Source organism: Periophthalmus magnuspinnatus, chromosome 7 (genome assembly GCF_009829125.3).
Source record: "Periophthalmus magnuspinnatus isolate fPerMag1 chromosome 7, fPerMag1.2.pri, whole genome shotgun sequence".
In the NCBI taxonomy this organism is placed as follows: Eukaryota; Metazoa; Chordata; class Actinopteri; order Gobiiformes; family Gobiidae; genus Periophthalmus; species Periophthalmus magnuspinnatus.
In genome coordinates, this window is record NC_047132.1 from 19,369,902 (window position 1) to 19,389,842 (window position 19,941).

At 38.3% G+C, this 19,941-nt stretch overlaps 1 protein-coding gene across 2 annotated transcripts in view; it reads left to right on the forward strand.

Annotated features, from left to right (window-relative positions):
- The window catches only part of LOC117373448 (copine-9-like), a 145,687-nt gene that overhangs the window by 92,355 nt on the left and 33,391 nt on the right, over positions 1-19,941 (forward strand). The window contains exons 8-12 of one of the 2 annotated variants that reach the window (XM_033969478.2): positions 4,466-4,529; positions 8,488-8,591; positions 11,583-11,687; positions 16,900-16,941; positions 17,153-17,228. In XM_033969478.2, coding sequence (XP_033825369.1) covers positions 4,466-4,529; positions 8,488-8,591; positions 11,583-11,687; positions 16,900-16,941; positions 17,153-17,228 — 391 coding nt within the window. Of the gene's footprint in view, positions 1-4,465; positions 4,530-8,487; positions 8,592-11,582; positions 11,688-16,899; positions 16,943-17,132; positions 17,229-19,941 lie in introns of both variants that reach the window. The other variant, XM_055222806.1, reaches the window with a different exon arrangement.

Below are 19,941 nucleotides of genomic sequence, written 5' to 3' on the forward strand. Positions count from 1 at the left end.
CTGTGTGACTTTTCTGGTGGAGGAGCTGTTATTACCTTTCTTGCAATGTTCCACAATAGGGCATTAAACTTATCTATCTCCACTGAGACAAGCAGGTGACGCAGCAAGGCCAGGTTACAGGTCAGATCTGCACACAGCAAGAATGCAAGCAATGTTTAAGCAATACACACAAGTAATTAAATAAACACAAGATAGATACGTTGAATGCCGTACTGTGGAAAGTACATGGCACGGCAACAACATCTCTATAGGGAGGAAAGTTTTATAGTGCGTGACAGCCAACAATCACACAGCTGTAATCCTATGTGCAGGTTTTGGCCCCTGTCTGTCCCTAACCTCCCTCTGGTCCACAGTTTTAAGTCTGTTCCTGTAATAAAGCTGTTGCTCTGTGCACTCTCTGTCACTAAAGTCTCCCCTCTCTCCTTCCACGCACTTTCATTTTCTCCCGAGCATCTCCGAGGAGGTTTTCGGTCCAATTTCTCTGTCTTTTGATTGTGAAGGCCCAGTGAATGGTTCTTTCACTGCACTTCAGGCCAGAAAAGTGGGATTTAATGCTTGAAAGTGTAGAAACAAAAAGGCCCATCCATGAGGAAGTTAACCTTGAGTGTTTAAAAGGGAGTTTGATAGAGGAGAGTGACAGTGCATTAGCTCTGCTCTGCTCAGCTGCGGAACAAATGTCACCTCTCCTTAACAAATAACAACAGAACGTCTTCATTTGAACTGCTGACGGCGGCGAAGTGTGACAAAGTTGTTTAGAAGTCCACAATGACGTGTCACTTTTGAATTACGAAGTGAAGTGCTTCATAGTTGATTTGAACATAAGATTGAAGAAAGTATCAGAAATCAGATACTCATTTGGGCAAAAATAATCACATAGACAGGACAAAATAGACTTTTAGAGTTTTAGAATGGTCTTGAGCTTTCATCGTAAACATAGTATAAGGATGTTGTGATGAAAATTACAGTACCATATTTTCCAGACTACACGTCACTCTGGAGTATAAGTCATACCAGCGAGAAAATACATAATAATAAAGAAAAAAACCTATATATAAGTTGCACTGGACTATAATTTGCATTTTTGGGGAAATTTATTTTACAAAATCCAAGACCAACAACAAGCATTTTATCTTTAAAGGAAAATTATAATAACAATAAAATAGAGAACAACAGCCTGAATATCAGTACAGCACGCTAACATAACACATTTATATTTATTCAGTTACATGAAGCATAGACAGAACTGAACACAGGTCTGGTATGTTAATGTAAGATATTAACAATTAATCAGATAACTAACGCATAAAAAATAAATAAGTTTACTCTCAATCTCACTCCAGATCACTAAATCCATTGAATACTTCATCCTCGGTGTCACTTCTAAACAACTCCACCAGGTAAATGAAGTGCCGCTTTCCCTTCTGTGTGGCTGTCATATTAGTACACAAGCCTAGAGTGCCCTTGTGCGGTTGTCTGTGTAACAGTAACAATGAAATGATATATTTTAATAATTTCACATATAAGTCACATCTGAGTATAAGTCGCACCCCCGGCCAAACTATGAAAAAACGTATAGTCCGGAAAATACGGTCTATTGTTTGTAGTATCTTTAGTATCAATATCAAATCCGTTTCTCAGTATCAAAATCAAGTTTGGTTCATAGACTGTATAAAGAAGTGGACTAAGGGAGTGTGATATCACCCATAGCGTTCAACTCCAGTCAAATGAAGCTGGTGGTAATAATAGGTGAATTTGAAGTTTAGGTCCATGATCAATTCCTATTAGGAATGTGGCGGCTTAGCAAGTTAGCTATGTCCATTTATATATACAGTCGGTTTGGTTAGATAGTATTGGGACAACACTAATACAGTGTTGATTCATAATTTTTGGGCAAATATGATGTTAAACTACTTGCTGGCTTGACATCTAACTGTTCCAGCTCCATCATGCCCTCCCAGGATCCATAAAGCATTAAAACTTGTTCTCGGAGAACCAATTCTAGATACTGTTTTTCACTACTGGTAGTACATTCAGTTTGTACCATAGTTGTACCTTTTAAAAGTAATGAATCACTGCTGAAACTAGGATGCCATTAGCGCTCATATACTGAGAATATGTTACACCATAGAGAGAACCTTTTGGGTCTGTAGCAGTTGTGGCTTTTCTCTCTAAATGTAAACAACATCGTTTTGGGTTTTTGGGGGGGGAATTTTTGTGTAAATTGTGTATCATTGTCAATTTTTTTTCTTCCTGGATCCCCATTCGTTATTATCACTATAGTCACATGCCCAACCAAAATGACTAATTATTATTATCACATTTTTGATATCTAACACAGATCTAATTATGATCTGTTTTAATCTGATCTAAAAATATTTAAATGAAACGTAAATAGCAAAATTATGGGATTTCTTTCTGATCATGGTCCCTCGACTTACTCATATCCAATTGTGCAGTTTGCATGTCCTTAATGTAATTTTAAAGCACTAGAAAGACCTTGCAACTGCAGCCAATTACTATTCTATGGGGTTAATATTTTATTTAAAACAGAATCCTCCATACACTACCTTTAAAGACACATTTATCAGCCCCATAATTCTATATGCCATTTGACCCGTTCTTCAATTCAACAGAAACATCTTGTCAGGATCAGAATGTGAGAATATCTCCAACTCAGAGCCAGGATTCATGGTCAAGAGCAGCTGAAATATTGAGCACCTTGAATTACTTTGTAGAGAGAAAAAGTTTTTGAAGTGTCGAAAGAGAATAACAGGAAGTTTCAAAAATCCACTTGTATAGAACAAAGCACGTCTCTCCAGCGCTGTGCCAAATGTACTTCCTCAAGTAGCAGAGACTGAAGATTTGTTTGTATTGTCAAAACTTTAAAACTCTTTTGATGCGCCTATTATCATAGTTTAGCCCTAAATGATTAAAAGACTTTATATTCAATAAGCAGATGTCCAGAGGGGTACAGCTGACAGCTAGCCATCAATCACAGCCGTCAAACTGTCGCACACAATAGAACAACAACAAACGACTAATTCCATTTCAGACAGTGAGATCTGAGAGTCTAAAGCCCTCGACTGCTGGGGCTGGGGATGCCAAGTACATTTTTTGACTGTTTTTCAGCATAAAATGAAGACGGAAAGTCAACTTGGTTTTGAAAATGGTTGAAATGTATTAGCTTCTACTTAAAGTCACAGTATGGCATTAAATATATCTATATCTTGCATTTAGTTATTGGTAATGTCTCTCCACAGATATGACTTGTGACCTGGTGGCGTCACGCTTGTCTCTATGGAGATAAATAAGCTTAATGTCATACTGTGAAACATCCCTTTCAAAACAACCACATTTCCATAAACACAGTGGCAGATCCACAAGAAATGTTACACAGTGCACCTTTAAAATAGTACAGAACAAAATATTAATGAAAATAACTTTATATTTTTGGTATATTAAGCATAGGTAGTAGTTATTTACTTGCGAATTTTCTGAAAAATTTTACTTTTCAGGGTAGTTTTCTGACATAATTCTCTTATTTCACTCAGTAAAGGTTAGTGGTTACTTCTGTTTTCACTGTGAGGTGTTGTACAATGTTGTATTTCTGGTTGCGACAAAATAAAATAAATAAATAGCCTTACAAAACCAGAACAAAGTGTGAAAAAATACAATCTAAAAATCTGACAACTTCAAAACATCCTGTATTGAGCTGAATGAATACTCAACAATAAGTCTACTGTTGGTTTGAAATCCACAAAATAAAACCCATCATTTGTACCACAGCTGTTTCAAGTTTCAAGAATAGCATTGCACAGCCAGACCCGCTTCTCATATCACCCGAGTCGGATGCAATTGTTATTTCACTGCACAACAGAGCTCCATATGTAAATTGATATTATAACTGTGAGCAAGGCAATAATGCAGCTCTTTTATGAACATTGCTGCGCTGCCCTTGAGCAAGTCACTTATCCCGCAGCTGCCATAATGATGCGGCCTACACTATACAATGTAATGACGCCTTCCAGCACTCATGGTAAACAAATACGCTTTTAGATTTGTGAATGTGATGGTGTCATACTCCCAGATGGGGGGCAAGAGCCAGTTTTCTCAGTTGATTATATTGTACTTTCATCATTCTATAACTGGATACAGTGTTGTGTTGTGATGTCTTCTGAAAGTCAGTTTTCTAATCACTTTTTTGTTTGGTATGATTATAAAAAGGCAGATGGCACTGTGATGGAATGGCAGAGATTTTTTTCCCCAAGAACATATTTTTCCTCAATATGACAATCTTCCACCACGGAATGTCACCTCTTGCCGGAACAGCTCAGAGCCGTGATTGGCAGCTGCCGGGCATTTGAATAATGTATGAAAATGGTGGCACTGACTAACGCTCTCTCTTTCTGTCTCTCTCTTTCTCTCTCTCTGTCTATCTCTCTATCCATCTGTGCTATTGTTATAGTGGGATTCCCGGGAAGAAGTGTGGAGTCATTATCTTAACAGCAGAGGAGCTCAGTAATTGTCGGGTCAGTATACGTACACACACACACACACACATTCACTGTACTGTCAAACTATTTCACTAATAGATTTGCACTCTCAAAAACATGTTTCGATAGATCATTGCAATTAGTTTAAAAATATTGTTCATTATGGATTATTTTGGCCTTTTCAATAACATGGACACACCAGATTAAAACTTGTGGTGTTGTAAGGCACTTCGGGAACTTTTGGAACTAACTTCCAATCTAATTGAACTTCTCCACTGGTAATTTATGGAGATTTTTTGGCTACTGGAGCCATTCCTCATTAAAAATAATTAAAAACACTTTCTCTTCTCTGCTTCCCTGCATACATATGTAGTCATCTTAATACGATGTTATATTAAGGTACACTATACAACTTTTCAGATGGCATTAAACTAGTCTACCACTATAAAGACAAGAAGTTCATACTACCACACAACGTTACACTTAAGATCTGTATTGAATAAAATACTAGCCTGATTAAAGAGTCTATATTATGTTTTCCTCATCAAAAACATAACACCTTCACTAGAATCATTTTGATACTTTCACACAATTTCCAGTCTCTACTCTTCTCTACTGAACAAAATGTAAAGGTGAAAACTATTGATTCATGACATCACAAGGTGGAACAGAGCACTTTGAGCTTTGGAAATGGAGACAGACTAATAATAATGGGTGTCATAACCCGGCTCCAAGCCATGACAGAAACAGAAAATACACAAAACCACATATTCAATGAAATAAAGTGTTTATTTGCCAACTTAATTAACTTTAAAGCAATTTTAATGAGGTATGAATGTCTGTAAATGTCCAGGTGTGTAAGTGCGAGTGTGTGATGTGAAAGGTATGTCTGCAATGTTGAATGTTGCAAATCAAAGTAATAAAAAGAAGTGCGGGACGTGCAGGTGACCGGCTGGGAGCAGGATGCACCAGCACGAGCTTCTGGCGTACACAAGCTTTTAAAAGATGCAGTGCATCGGGGCCTTGACGCACACACTGGGACTGCACCAACCAACTCCACCTGCGCATAAAATAATAACGCACGGCAATACATCTAAGGATGGGGCCGTGACAGTGGGTTACTCAAATATGTGTGAAACAAAACACAACTCCAGGTATGCTTTTGATGAGGCAACAACATTCTGACATGGCTCAAAGCTCACAAGAGTCAATTTTGCAGAGTATATAGGACTTTTAATAACTGTAATACAAGAAAAATAAATGTAATGGCATACTGTGGAACGCTCCAATTAAAGCAATAACATCTCCATAAAGACAAGGAGGAGGCAGAAAAAGGTAGGTATTGTGAAGAAACTGAAATTCATCCTCATTAGGGACATACTACTTGTATTTAGAAAACACTTCGTCTATATTTCTACACATAATAATAGGAAATAGTTTCACCTAGATGACCTGTACCCATGTGGCCATTTACCCTCTCACCACCACAAAACCGGCAACTTGAACTAAAGTGTTATCTTAAGCATTTCCCAAATCCCTGTTGTGGCACTACTACAAAGCCAAATCTCAAATCTCATTACATAACAGAAACAGAGCCAAATTTATGGATGTAATGAAACTGCCTTAGCCTGGTGTTAGCCATGTTTACTTCAGTGACTATGGGAATTTTCAGCGCTTAGGATCTTAACGTTCCGTCATTTAAGACAAGCGCTTGACGAGTGTGATCTGTGTGATGAGTTTAGCTTTCCCTTGAGCACATCCACTCCAGGCTAAGAGTAAAATGCATAATTAGTGCAGTTTGTTGGTCTGTGCTGCTTCTGTCTCTGTGTCTGTACTTCTGTCTCTCCTACACCTGTCCCTTTGTTTGTCTCTCCTCTGACTCTTACTATCCCTCTGTCCATCCATCTTTCTCTCCTCCCCCTGTCATCATGTCTGTCCCTGCCTGTCCCTCCCCTTGCATACCCCATGTCTATCCCCACCTGTCTCCCCACCCTCTGTCTGTTTCTCCGTCTCTCCTCTCCATTTCCCCGCATCTGTCTCTTCCTCCTGGCAGCTTGTCTGTTCCCCGTCTATCCCTCCTTCTCCAATCTGTCTGTCCCATAGACTGTATATATAAATGGACATGGCCAACCTGCTAGCCACCATGTTCCAGATCCGGCTCCATTTACTTTGGCTCCAATTCACTTTACTGTCACTCCTCTCTCCGCAACTGCTGCTGTCGGGCTCATCGTTTTGGTCTTAAAATGTCTACATGATCCTGGTATTTTTGTTTCGCTATTGTGCGTGTAATTCAAGATATGAACATAAATAACAGACAAATCATGCTCTCTCTAGCATTAGCAACAAGTTTGATTGACAATGTTGCTAAGCGCCCAGTCCCTGCCAGACTAGGAGTGCAGGCAGGACGGGGCGTCACCCTCAACAGCCTCGCTCCGAATTGGCTCTTTGATTGATATGATTAATTCCTAATACGCAACTTGGCTCCACATTCGCCCCTATAACTGCTAGCCCCGATGAGCTTCATTTGACTGGAGCCGAACACCGTGGATGATGTCACACTCACTTTGTCCACTTCTTTATACAGTCTGTGGTCTGGCCCTGTCTGTCTCTCCTCCCCCTGTGTCTTCTCCCCGTCTGTCTGTCCTCTGTGGTGTCCTCATTAACAGCTGTACTCAAAGCTATATACATATGGATGAGGCAATCCCACGTCTGTGCAACTCTTACATAAGAAGCCACTTCCTCATAAAGTGTAATTTAAATCTAAAGCTGGAGAGCCCTTATGGATGGTAGCTGTTCAAATTATGCTCTTACTGGTGTTAACACGATGCCTTTGAGCCTTTAAAGTATAAAAAGAGTACCTTAAACAGCAAAGATGCATGTTTAATGACATAGCATCTTGTAACTGGCAAAAGTAAGGACACTGAAAAGTATACGTTAATTACTATTAGCTACAAGAAGCTAATGTTCTAATAAAAGATAAGTGGCAAAATGCCGCCAGTGCTTCCGACTCAATCGACTCTGGCTCCAATTTACTTTCTACAGAAAAACTATCACCCCTCTATCTGTAACTGTTAGGCTTGTCTTAAAATGTTCGTATTAACGCATTCTTCATGATCCTGGTATTTTTATTTGGCCATTGTGTGCATAAATCAAGATATGAGCATTATTAACAGACAAATCAGTAGCCTTCTTTCCCCAAGGTCATTCCTGCTAGCGTTCTCAACAGGTTTGATTGACAGTGTTGCTATTTGCCTGCTAAACCAGCGGTGTGGACAGGAAGGAGCGTTACCTTCAACAGCCTTGCTCCGGATTGGCTCTTTGGTTGCTTTGATATTTGTGGTCGGAATTCCACATAACGAACTTGTCTCGAAATTCGCCCCTATAACTGCTAGCTTCATTTGAGTGGATCCAATAGCTATGGGGGAGATCACAGTCATTTAGTCCACTTATTTATACAATGTGTGAGTAAAAATATATTAGAAAAATAAAACAAAAACAGCATTTGGACTCTAAAGCTGTCTTAATAGGCCCTTCCAGGAGTGATGCGTTTAGTACAGCTGCCCACACAGCCTCGAGCTGATATCATCATTCTATCCCATTCAATTTAATATGACAACAAAAATAAAATAGTTTGTAATGTTTGTTGGCTAATGCTATCTACCCTATTTTTTAAATTGCATTGGAGCTACTGCACTGAATGGTACCCTATAGAATCCCTGTGTCCTCATTACAAACAGTGGAACAGTCTGTAGATTTGCCACCAGAACAAATTAACTCATTTATTTATATGGAAATTCACATTACTCAACAATTCAACCCAATTCGAATGACTTCTTATTTTTAAATAGCACCCACATGCTCAAAAGATATATTGTTACCACAATACAGAGTTTGCAGGAAACAGTAAACAAGTTGCAAAGTTAATAATGAGGTTGCGTCAGTGGCAGATTGAGCTAATGTGAGATAACCATGTGCATGTGTGTTTGTGGTGCAGGACATCGCCACCATGCAACTGTGTGCCAACAAACTGGACAAAAAGGACTTTTTTGGCAAGTCTGATCCCTTCCTGGTCTTCTACCGGAGCAACGAGGATGGAACGTGAGTTACAAACTGTTTTATCACTCTTTTCCAAGTTCCTAGTTGTTTTATATTGGAACAGTGTATTTTACATAAAATGGTAGGAGGAGGCCCGTGCCAATTGTGCCAACAGAACAAAATCAAAGTATAACAAAACAAAGCCTAACTGAATAACCTCGACTAAGAGAAGAAAGAAATCAAAAGCCTGAGCTAAGTAACCTAAAATAGACTTGTAAGGTAGGGGGGTCTGCCAGAGAAATAAAAAAATTCTGATGCATTTTAATTTGTTCCAGTAGACTGAAGTGGGCTTAACATTTCAGTTTTTTTATGTCATAAAATGCAGAATTGGATAGAGTAGCCAAACGATGTACTTAAGCAAGAGTACACTTATTTCAAAATCACATCACTCAAGAAGCACAAAGTAGTGATAAAAGTTAAGAGTTGCATAAGAGAAACAACCTGAACATAAAATCAGATTTATAATCATCAGATCATTTGGAAGGACTGAATATTAAGTAAGAGAGGATTTTAGGATCACATTATTTTTATGTTTATGGCCAAACTTTGGATGCTGTGATTTCACATAAATGCTCATATTAATCAGTAGGATGCACAGATACTGATACCAGTATCGGGTGCCAGTACGTACCCGTCAATGGGCTGCCGATACCAAGAGCCGATACCACTGTAGCTGTGCTGCCTCTTGTATGACTCACAGCTCATCTCTCCACAGAGCAGTGGCTCTGGACATAAAGCTGCACATTCACTGTTCTGCACATTAAGCTCAGCTGTGACACATGTGACTGTCACATGAAATATACAAATATTTAGGAATCTAAAGGTGTTTATAGTTCACAGAGGACACCAGCGCAGTGCTTGTGTTTACAATAATAGCATGCTAACGTTGCTAAATGGCGCTGATGATTATTTGCTTGTGCTGCATTGGTACTTATTATAATTGACAAACACATTTAGCGACTGAACAGAGCAGTTCAGAGCTTTTAAAAGAGGCACAGCATGTCCACATGTGTGAAAGAGTGACCGTGGTGAAAGTAACATAACAGTCACTGTTATGCTAAGAGTGGCTCCTTAGCAGTTAGCGCGTTAGCAGTTAACGCGTTAGCAGTTAGCGCGTTAGCAGTTAGCGCGTTAGCAGTTAGCGCGTTAGCAGTTAGCGCGTTAGCAGTTAGCTTGGAGAGCACAGTCTGCAGAGGAAGTGGTAAATATTAAAGCCAGGTGCTTATCTAAATAAATTGCATTTGTCTTCAACCTAGCTGATTTCAGTAGATAAGAAAAGTATTCTACGATAAAAAAATAGTCTATATTAAAAATATCCTACAAAATGAATTAGATTTACTACTATAATCACATCATCTGATGTTTAGAGACAAAAGGACGAGTCACAACCAAAAACAGCCTAAGTAATAAACAGACTCACCTGCTGTCCCTCTGAGGTGTGTCCTCTCTGTCCTCTGAGGTGCGTCCTCTCTGTCCTCTGTCCCTCTGAGGTGCGTCCTCTCTGTCCTCTGTCCCTCTGAGGTGCGTCCTCTCTGTCCTCTGTCTCTCTGAGGTGTGTCCTGTCTGCAGAATTATACACGTCCAGTTTCACTATTTCATCTGCAGATCCAATGGTCTAAAATGGTGGCATATTTCAGGTCCTCCCTAAAAATTCCTGTTCCCAAAACGATCTTCCTCTGGGTTCTTCATACATTGTTTTGTACTTTATATAAACTGAACTTCACTAACTTTTAGTCTTTTAGTCTGTAAAACTGCTGCCTCAGCACACCCACAGTGCACCTGGAGGGGAGGGGTCCTTCACACCAGCTGTCCACACCACTGCCTGATTCAAAAACAAATGTAGGCAGCACATATTTAGCTACTGGAAATAAAACACATGTAAATGTTTAAGAAGGATATGTAGACTAGTATACACACCCAAGTGCCTTTTAGTTTTCAGAAAACTGGCAGAACACAGCTCTTCTTTTGAAAGTTCCCCTCCTCGCTCTGATTGGCTGACAGCTCGCCAATCAGGGATCTCCAACCACATCCTGCCCCACAGCACCTTCACACAAAGAGCAGAGGAGAAGCAGGAGCAGCACACAGAATGGAACAGTGCTTACATGTAACACCATGTCTTACCTTATCTCGTAATCTACCCTCTATCAATACCCATCCCATTAACAACTTCTTATGCAGTTTAGAGCTCGGGTACCTGACCTTTCATGAAAACAAGTCAATTTTGTGTTCCCGCCCTCTAAGAAGTATATTGTATATTGTACAAACAGAACTTATCTGACAAAATGAGACCGCTGCTCACTGTCTGCCACTAAGAATAATTAGTCATAAGTAAGCGCCAAAGCAGCGCCGTGATTGGCTGCGCTTGGGCCGTTCACACCAGTTTCACTTTGTTGAAAAAAAGCTGCTCTAAAGCCATGCCCACACCCGAAAATGTATGCATGTGGATATTAAAAATGTGCTAAAGGGTTTGAGAGAGCTAGGGACGAGTTAGGAAGATTTAAATACCTACTTTTTCCTTCTGCAAAAATCCAGTACCGCAGCTTTAATTATCTTCCTAATAGTATAGCTAACCAACACAAGAAAGCCTATAATTTCCTTGGGACTGCTAATAACACTGTGCGGTCTAGTTTTATATCTCCAGATCTCTTTATTCGACTTATATGTCTGGACATACAGCATGTAACATTCTTTGATAATGATTCTCTTATTCCATCACCCCGCTCACTCCTCAGCCTTTAAATCCAGCCTTATGAGCTCTTGAATGAAAAGTAAGTAAGAAAAGTATCTTTTTAGTGTAGTAGACTGTCAGTTTCTCAGCACATCTGCCTCCCATTGAGTCCAATCTAAAGTTATAGGATTATTACTTTCCCCGAGCTCTGCACCCTGCGATAATACGTTTGGTAATAAAAGTCCATAATTTCTCGTCACGTCGTCATGTGGACACCGGGGATAGACTGATGCGTATGTTGTGTGGTATTTGTCGTATGTGGACAGGTTCACCATCTGCCACAAGACGGAGGTAATCAAGAACACGCTGAACCCAGTGTGGCAGCCCTTCACCATCCCAGTGCGAGCGCTGTGCAATGGAGACTATGACAGGTGGGCACACTCAGTAAACAGTTGTTAAGAGATTATGTCACTTCCGGGTCCAACCAGAAATATCACAGCTGATTTATACTTTTGTTTTTGTTCCTTATTAATCCTTATTATTAAAATTAAAGGCTGAAATTGTTTAAGTGCCATTGTTTTCTTGACAAACAACAAAATATCTTGTCTTATTCTGCATAAAAACCCAGTAGTTTAGATCTGTACATGTCCTGAAATGTGATTCTTGTATTAGTTTGTCAGTTCATATTCTCTTTTTGTCAGTTCTTCTGTTTAAAATGTTAACTTTGAACAGAATCCTATTATTAAAACCTAAATCACAAATCTAATTAGATCTAATTAGATATTTTTCCCAAATTGTCCAGTCCTACCTATAGACTGTACCTGCTAGCTGGCACGTTACAACTAGGAAGTGATCGTGGGCGTGCTTCCAGCTCCACTGACTCTGGCTCCAAATCATTTTACAACTGTGCCCCTCTCTCTGTAACTGCTGCTGTCAGGCTCGCCATTTTGGTCATAAATGTTTGTATTAACCCCATTCTACGCGATCCTGGTATTTCTATTTTTGCTATTATGTCCATAATTCAAGATATGAATTAATAAGACAAATCCGCTGCCTTCTTTCCCTGAGGTCGCTCCCCCTAGCGTTAGTAACAGGTTAGATCGACAGCGTGGCTAAATGCCTCACCCCCGGCTAAACCAGTAATGTGAATTTGGAGCCAGAGGTCTCCATTTCGTTTTTTCCCTGTAACAGCTCGGCTTGTTGGGCTTCATTTGACTGGAGTGTGACTATTATGACGTCACACTCAGTCCACTTAGTAGTCTATGGTCGTCCCACTACTGCCCTGAACTCCCACCAAATGCCTGACACCGTTAATAACTCCAAGTGCAAAACAAGTCTTTGACAAACATATACAGTTTTCTATTAAAAATGTGTTAGACTTTTGCTTTAATTTATATTTTGGTTTATCTTGGATCATCTTGGATTATGTGAAACCTCGCAGTTGTCAAAGTACAGCAAATTTTTATTTATTTATTTATTTAAAGAATGCCTATGCAACATTTTACATTTTTAACTATATGTTTATGATCCAGAGTCTAAATCATTTGAATAATTGCAAGTATATTTGTCATTTTTGGAGTAGTCAAGCCTCAAATGCAGGATAAGACATGATTACACCAACATGCATGAATCAATCAAAATACAGGTGCAGGTAAGTCAACTATGAAGAGAAACCATTATGATATTGTTAAAAGCTCTTAAAAGCTATTTAAAAATAGTAACGGTCCAGTAACATATATCCGCTCGTATGAGGCATGAGTGACATATAAGAAAATGCAGAGAAAATTGTCCACAGAATTGTCCAAGTGTAACATATTTTATTCATAGCACCATATCACTGAAGTCTTCATATAATGAACAGCCCTTCTGTTCTCTGCTGGAGTCCTGCAGCAAACACTCTCCACCACTCTACTATGAACTGTTGTATGATTAATGACCGTAGCCTACATTCAGAAACGGGGAATCCTCTTGGTCGCGGTGTGCAGTGAGAGCCAATCAAACGTGTCATTTGTGCAGTGACATCATCAGTTGCCGGGGCAGTCAGAATAATGCCAGCAGTCGGTCTTGATGTGTAAAGGACCAGCACTGGTGTTATTGAGACTGACCCGGTCTCCCACGGCAACAGGGTAAACACAAAATCAAGACTACATTTACGAACTATTATCATACACTGTGAAAAGTAATTGGTCATAGTTATATAGAGGGGTTTTTATTATATATATATTCTACACTGTACATTCACATCCATACGCTGGCATACATTAGGTTTAAACCACCCACTTTTTCGTCAGTGGGTAAAAGCTCCACCGACAACGCTACTGATCTCCTGTTGAAGTATAGTGAGCCCTTAAATAGTGTAAAAGGTCAAAAATGGAATCAATTTACTCCAAAAATCACTTATGAAGACGACAACAACACTAATACTTGATTTTAATTAATTTTTGTTAAGGTAATTGTTCTTTACAGCAACCATTGTAACATAAAAGCTTTTCATTAACAAAAAAAAAAGAATAAATGAGACTGTTTTCATTTTAGTGAGCGTTTTTCGGGTCACTTTTTTCATTCAATCAGGCACATTGTTATTAAGAATCATGGGAAATCAACTGCTTGACACTTGATTCCGTCATGGTATATTTTCAATTGCAAGAAAAATGCAAATGGCGAGAAATTGGAGAGCTGTAAGGAAACAACTGCATGGTACTATCCCAGACAGTACACTATCCTGTGTCATGGAGCAATATCACAGTGGTGGACGGGACAAAGTGGGCGAGGAAAAATATTCTAGTATAATATATAATAATATAAAACTAGTAATGAGACGGTTGTGAATGAGTCAACTCTTCTATTCTGTATCATTTCAAAGTTTAACCTTCTCCCACTCTCTCTCAGTTTGAACCATTTCAAACAAATCCCAGTCGTGGTCATTCCTCTGTGTGATTAGTTTGTCGATTAATTGAGTTCTCACATTGGCTTCTGTCATAGAATTAAATATTAAAAGAGCCAGTCTTTTGAACAGCTCTCTGAAATGAACAGATACAAAAGATTCAAATCCTGAAAGCATGATTTTAGTTTTATTACTGTACTTTTAAACCTTGTGTGGAATACTTTGTGTCTTAAGCATTGAGGTGACAGATGCTTATTTTAAGACGTCCACACTGGAACCTGCTACTTCGGTTACACGATACGGCTCTTCATTTTCAGGTTGATACATCATAATACATCTTTTCAGTGACTGCAAGCATCTTTTTACTCATGCATTCTACCTCAGTGTACTAATGGTAAACAGCTATGGAAAATGAGTTAATATATAGGACCCTTCTCGGGCTATAAGTACTGGGAAAAAACATCCTTGAAACACCATGTATGTGCCTGCTGTCTGTAACTCCATCATCATCTTCATCTCTCTACCTGATGGAATCTCTTCCTTCACAATTACAAATCCCATAAAAGAGGGGAAATGCCTATCACTAATTCAAACATGTTCCTGACGCATGTTTTGAAATGAGGTACAGGCCCTTTGACTTGAAACTCTATTGTCAAAGTTGATTCATGTGCCTCTCCTGTCACCTCTAACAACACTGAGATATTTATACTTGTCTCTGTCACAAGAAGACAAAAAATATAAAACGTATTATTTAAAACACTGATATTTGATGTTGTATTTATTTATTTATTTTTTTTTTTCCATCATTACATTCAAAATCAAACATTCAACTTGTATAAGGTTGTACATAACATGAGTTTAGACTGAAGTAAAATGTACTTATAATACCTCACCCTATTTAATCATAACGCACAAGAATTCCAAGAAAAGCAGTTCTACGACATATGACTCATTATGTAAACAAAAGAAAAACTTTTCCATCATCACTTTGTCATATTTGATGAATAATAGAACCATTACAGCATTACAAATAATCCAATCTGGAAAGTTTCTTGCGAGACTTAAAAAAGTGAAAAAAGTGAAGTGCAGTTTTTAAGATTGCAGCTCTTGTTTTAAAGCACTTGAGACTAAGTTGGTGAGTAACTTCCTGTAACAGCTGGACACATTATGAAAGCATATAACCGCAGGTCTCAAGACAATCAGCCCTAATAGTATTATTATATCCCTACTGAGTTAATGATTCTCCTTAATGATTTCCTCTAAAGAACTGTTGGCTCATCTTAGCAGTAGTTTTTAGGAATCTGATTATGGGGCAAGATCGGAAGCGTGCAATTATTGTGTTTTAAGTTATGGAAAGTGTGTAGACATTTACACACATTGTTTTACTTGGAGCCTATGGAACTGGACTTATAAAAACATACGTCCAAGTATGTGTTTCATGTTATCTGGCCAGCCAAGACCACACGATTTGACAAAACTTTACAAAACTTTACAACGACGTGTAGGTCTTTCAGCCAATCAGAAAAATGCATGGACAACACAGAAGCCTAAGAAGCAAGCAGGAAGAATCAACAAGCAAAACACCAAACTCTAACTTATTTCTTTCATGTTAAAAAAGTTATGGATACTTGAGATTTGGGGGTGTGATGCTTTTTTTTATGTCCTGCCGTGTGACACACAATGTAATAAAATCCAAAAGTCCGTTCTACAACCATTGTAAGAAAGCCATATCATAAGGGTTGTAACATTTTTTGTGTAATTCTTTTAAAATGACACATTTTAACATCACATTCAACATTCACTACAAATTTTCCATGTCAAAAAATTCTGATAAATGACTTAATATGTCTATAGTGTTAGTTTAGTTATGTCAGTGTCCAATCTTAAAGAATATACTAGACAATTAAAAAAATCAGTTTCTTTTGACCTGTAGCTTAAACCCTTAACCCCAGAGCTCTTCCTGGTGCATACGGGGCCAACAAGCTCCTTCTGTGTTTTGTATATTTGATTGATTTTAATTAGACTTTATTATTGTGTCCTTCATACAAAGAATGCCGAGAATTTAGTGGGCTTATAAAACACCATTAACAAAATACAATAGTCCAAACGTGTGTTACAAAAACTCATTTAAACAAACTCATCTGCCGCTTCTTTCAGGCTTTACATAGAAATGATGCCAACTTTTAAACATTAGAATTAAACAACCATTTCATCTATATAACTGTCTTTTTAGATTTTTCATGTCACACCACAGGACACACTTGGGATTACAGCATTAAACTGCATATATATATATATTTTTTAGATTGAAAGTAAAGTTAAAGGTGTCATTTTACTTTTATGCCAACATCTTTATGAACTGTCTCTGAAAAAAATAAATAAATAAATAAAATAAAAAACTCAAATAAATGTTAAATACCAAAAAATGAAACACGACTTCATTCTAAAACTATATGTCATTTATGGAATACATATTTGTGCACAGTTGAATTGAATTATGGAAAAAATATTTAGAAATTAATTTAAAGTGATAATACCAAGAATGGGAGCTATGTCAAGAAGTTTTATATATTTTGATTTTAATGAAACAAGAAACGTGATACAAATTAGCTGCTGCGGTTGGATTGTCCCAAGTTTGGATAGAGGTTTTTCACGATGTACAGTCCAATTCCATACTCTTCTGGATTGAAACTGAATGCACAAGGGACTGGCTGGTCACTGATGAAGAAATTTTAATAAGAATCTTTTGTGTTTTGCAGGACGGTGAAGGTGGACGTGTACGACTGGGACAGAGATGGAAGGTAGGACCCTGTATATGGACAGGCTCTGACAGAATGATTCACTCGAGTGTGACTTTTACCTAACGCAGAGTGGGCGAAAATTTGGGCAGAATATGAGGAAGAGAGACAGGAGTAGGCAGGTGCTGACAGACAGATATGCAGAGAGAAAAGATAAATGATTTGTCTGAATATGTTTGGTTTTGATTTGGTTTTTGTGTGTGTGTGTCTACAGTCATGATTTCATCGGGGAGTTCACCACCAGCTACAGAGAACTATCCCGGGGCCAGAACCAGTTCAACGTGTATGAGGTCAGACGTTTGTATTTTTGGACTAGAACAATTTCTGCAACTGGGAATCACACGGTGTTTACATGCACAACAAAATCTGATCATTAGTTATTATTCAAATTTTATCATAACAGATTCTTTTTCCAGAGCAAGGTTTAGTTTGTTTTCATATCTGACTGCTCATTAGCGGTTCTTTCTCAGAGTGGTCACGTGATGTCGCTGTGACGTGTCCATTCAGCTGATTTAGACAGTTTTCTGCAGTCCAACTTCTTCAGGACAGTATTCCAGGTGTGTGAGAGTAAAAAAGCTCCCTCGTCCCAGTTTAAAATACAGATGCAAAACCTGTTTAAATAAGCTGACACATCACAGCAACATCACGTGACCACTCTGAAGAAGAAGTGAGCAGTCGAAACTGTCAAAACAGGTATCAAAACAAACTAAACCTTGGTCTGGAAAAAGAATCTATTAAAATAAATTAACGGAAGACAGAATGAACCTCATTGGACTTTGACAAGGATAAATGTGAAAATGGGGTAAACTGATGTGCCAAAAAAGGAAAATTAACATGTTAAAGTTTGAAAGTTTTAAAGTTGTCTTCCAAATAGAGCAGTTTCTCTAAAATCCACTGAATAACTTACACATATCACCAGGTGTTTATGATGATCAGATTTCTGTTGATGCATGTAACACACACAAAATAACAAATACTGGGTTACAGATTGTTCTAATCAGCTCATTCTTTCTGATGATGTAAATGTATTCACTGTACACATTGGGCTGATATTTAGAGAAACTGAGATACATTCACGCCAATATAAATGAGATTATGAAAGGGACACTAATAGAACCCATAAACCCATTGCTATAGCTGGGTTTCAGACACAGACTGTATAAAGAAGTGGACTAAGTGACGTCACCCATAGCGTTCAGCTTCAGTCAAATGAAGCACATCGAGGCTTAAGTTATAGTAGCGGTCGAAGTTTCATATTTGGAATTCTGACCACGAGTATCATAGCAGCCAAAGAGCAAAGGTGCTAAAGGTAACACCCCTGCCCATCTGCACCGCTGGTCAATTAAACCTGTTGCTAATGCTAACAGGAGTGACCTCAGGGAAAGAAGGCAGCTGATTTGTCTCTTATTAATGTTCATATTTAGATTTACGGACACAATAGCAAAACAAAAATACCAAAATCATGTAGAGCGGGTTAATATGAACATTTTAAGACCAAACTGATGAACCTGACAGCAGCAGTTACAGAGACAGGGGCCGAGTCAATGCAGGCAGAAGTGCACCCATGATGACTTCCTGTTTTGAACGCAGCAGCAGTTCAGCTATATTAAGCCCAAGGACACAATGACAATATTCATCTATGGGAGCTGGAATTGCACGGCCAACCTGTGTGCCAGTGGATCTGCCAGCTCAAACCATGATGTTTACGTTGAGAGCAGTTACCGTCTTTGGATCAGAGGACAAACACTCGCCCCATTGTTTACTTCAGAATGTCGCCCTCATTCTAAAGCTATTGGAAGTATGCAAAATATATATGGAATATGGAGATTAATACATATAATGGAGGAAACAGCAAAACCATTACTATCACTTAAGTCTTAATTGGTAACATTTGGAAATATTTTATATATTCTTATGTGTACAAGGTGTTCATCGTGCACATTTTCACCAAAAGACTTCCAATTTCCTTTTATCTCATTTCTCTCCAAATAATTTCATGCAAATTGTCTTTTTTTTCTTCCTCACCTCTACAAATTTCCCCCAGACCTTTTCATCATTTTCAACTTTGATCATTTCCACGTTTTAAAAAGTGGCTTCATCACTTGCTGCAAACGCTAACAGCTTCTGGCAGCTTTCTCCTTCAAAAAGTGCCCAAATTATTTGCCTTTTCTGCCTTTCTATTTTACAAAGGTGAACATTTCAAAGTAGAAAATGAGAGGTTTGTGTCACAAAACATCCTCACTGCCAGCATTTCACTTCCCCTGATCTCAGACAAAAGACCAGTACAGTACATATGACAGGTGGCAGCTGCATCAAAGCTTTTATTGTTTAGTAAATTCTCCTCCAAAATGAGTCCACACGGTGTGAATAGATGATTAGAGGCAGATGCTGTCATAAAATATAAAGCTTATGTGAGAAATGTGGACATGAACTTTGTGGTTCAATATATTTTTAAAAGTCCAGATTTTTGAACTTTATGAAGCCTCTGGGATGTCATTAGATGGAAATAAAATCCAAGCCACAGAGCTATTACACTGAGACATTCCAGATGACACAGGATTGTACTGGTGGGTTTCACAACGTTCTATAGGTCAACTGATGTTTTTCAGACTCTAGTATGTGATGTCACACTCTCAGATGGGGGCAAGAGCTAGATTTTCCTATTAATTATACTTACATTATGCTTTACCATGAAATATCTGAAAGGTAAATGCACAAATGTTGAACCTGATCATTCCTATTAGTGACTAGACCCCAAAACTGACTATATTACAAGAAAAATATGCATTTGAGCTATATTCCTTTTAACTACCCACATCTGTATTAAACATTATTGGCCTATAGAATGTTGTGATGTCATCTGAAATGCAGCAATAATGTTTTATACAGATGCAGATGGAGATTTTTGCTGCAGTAGCAAGGGTTTGGGTCAAGAGAAATAACTAAATTCAACATGTGCAAATATACCTTATGGATATCTGTGTAATCCCTCAGTTGTCCAGG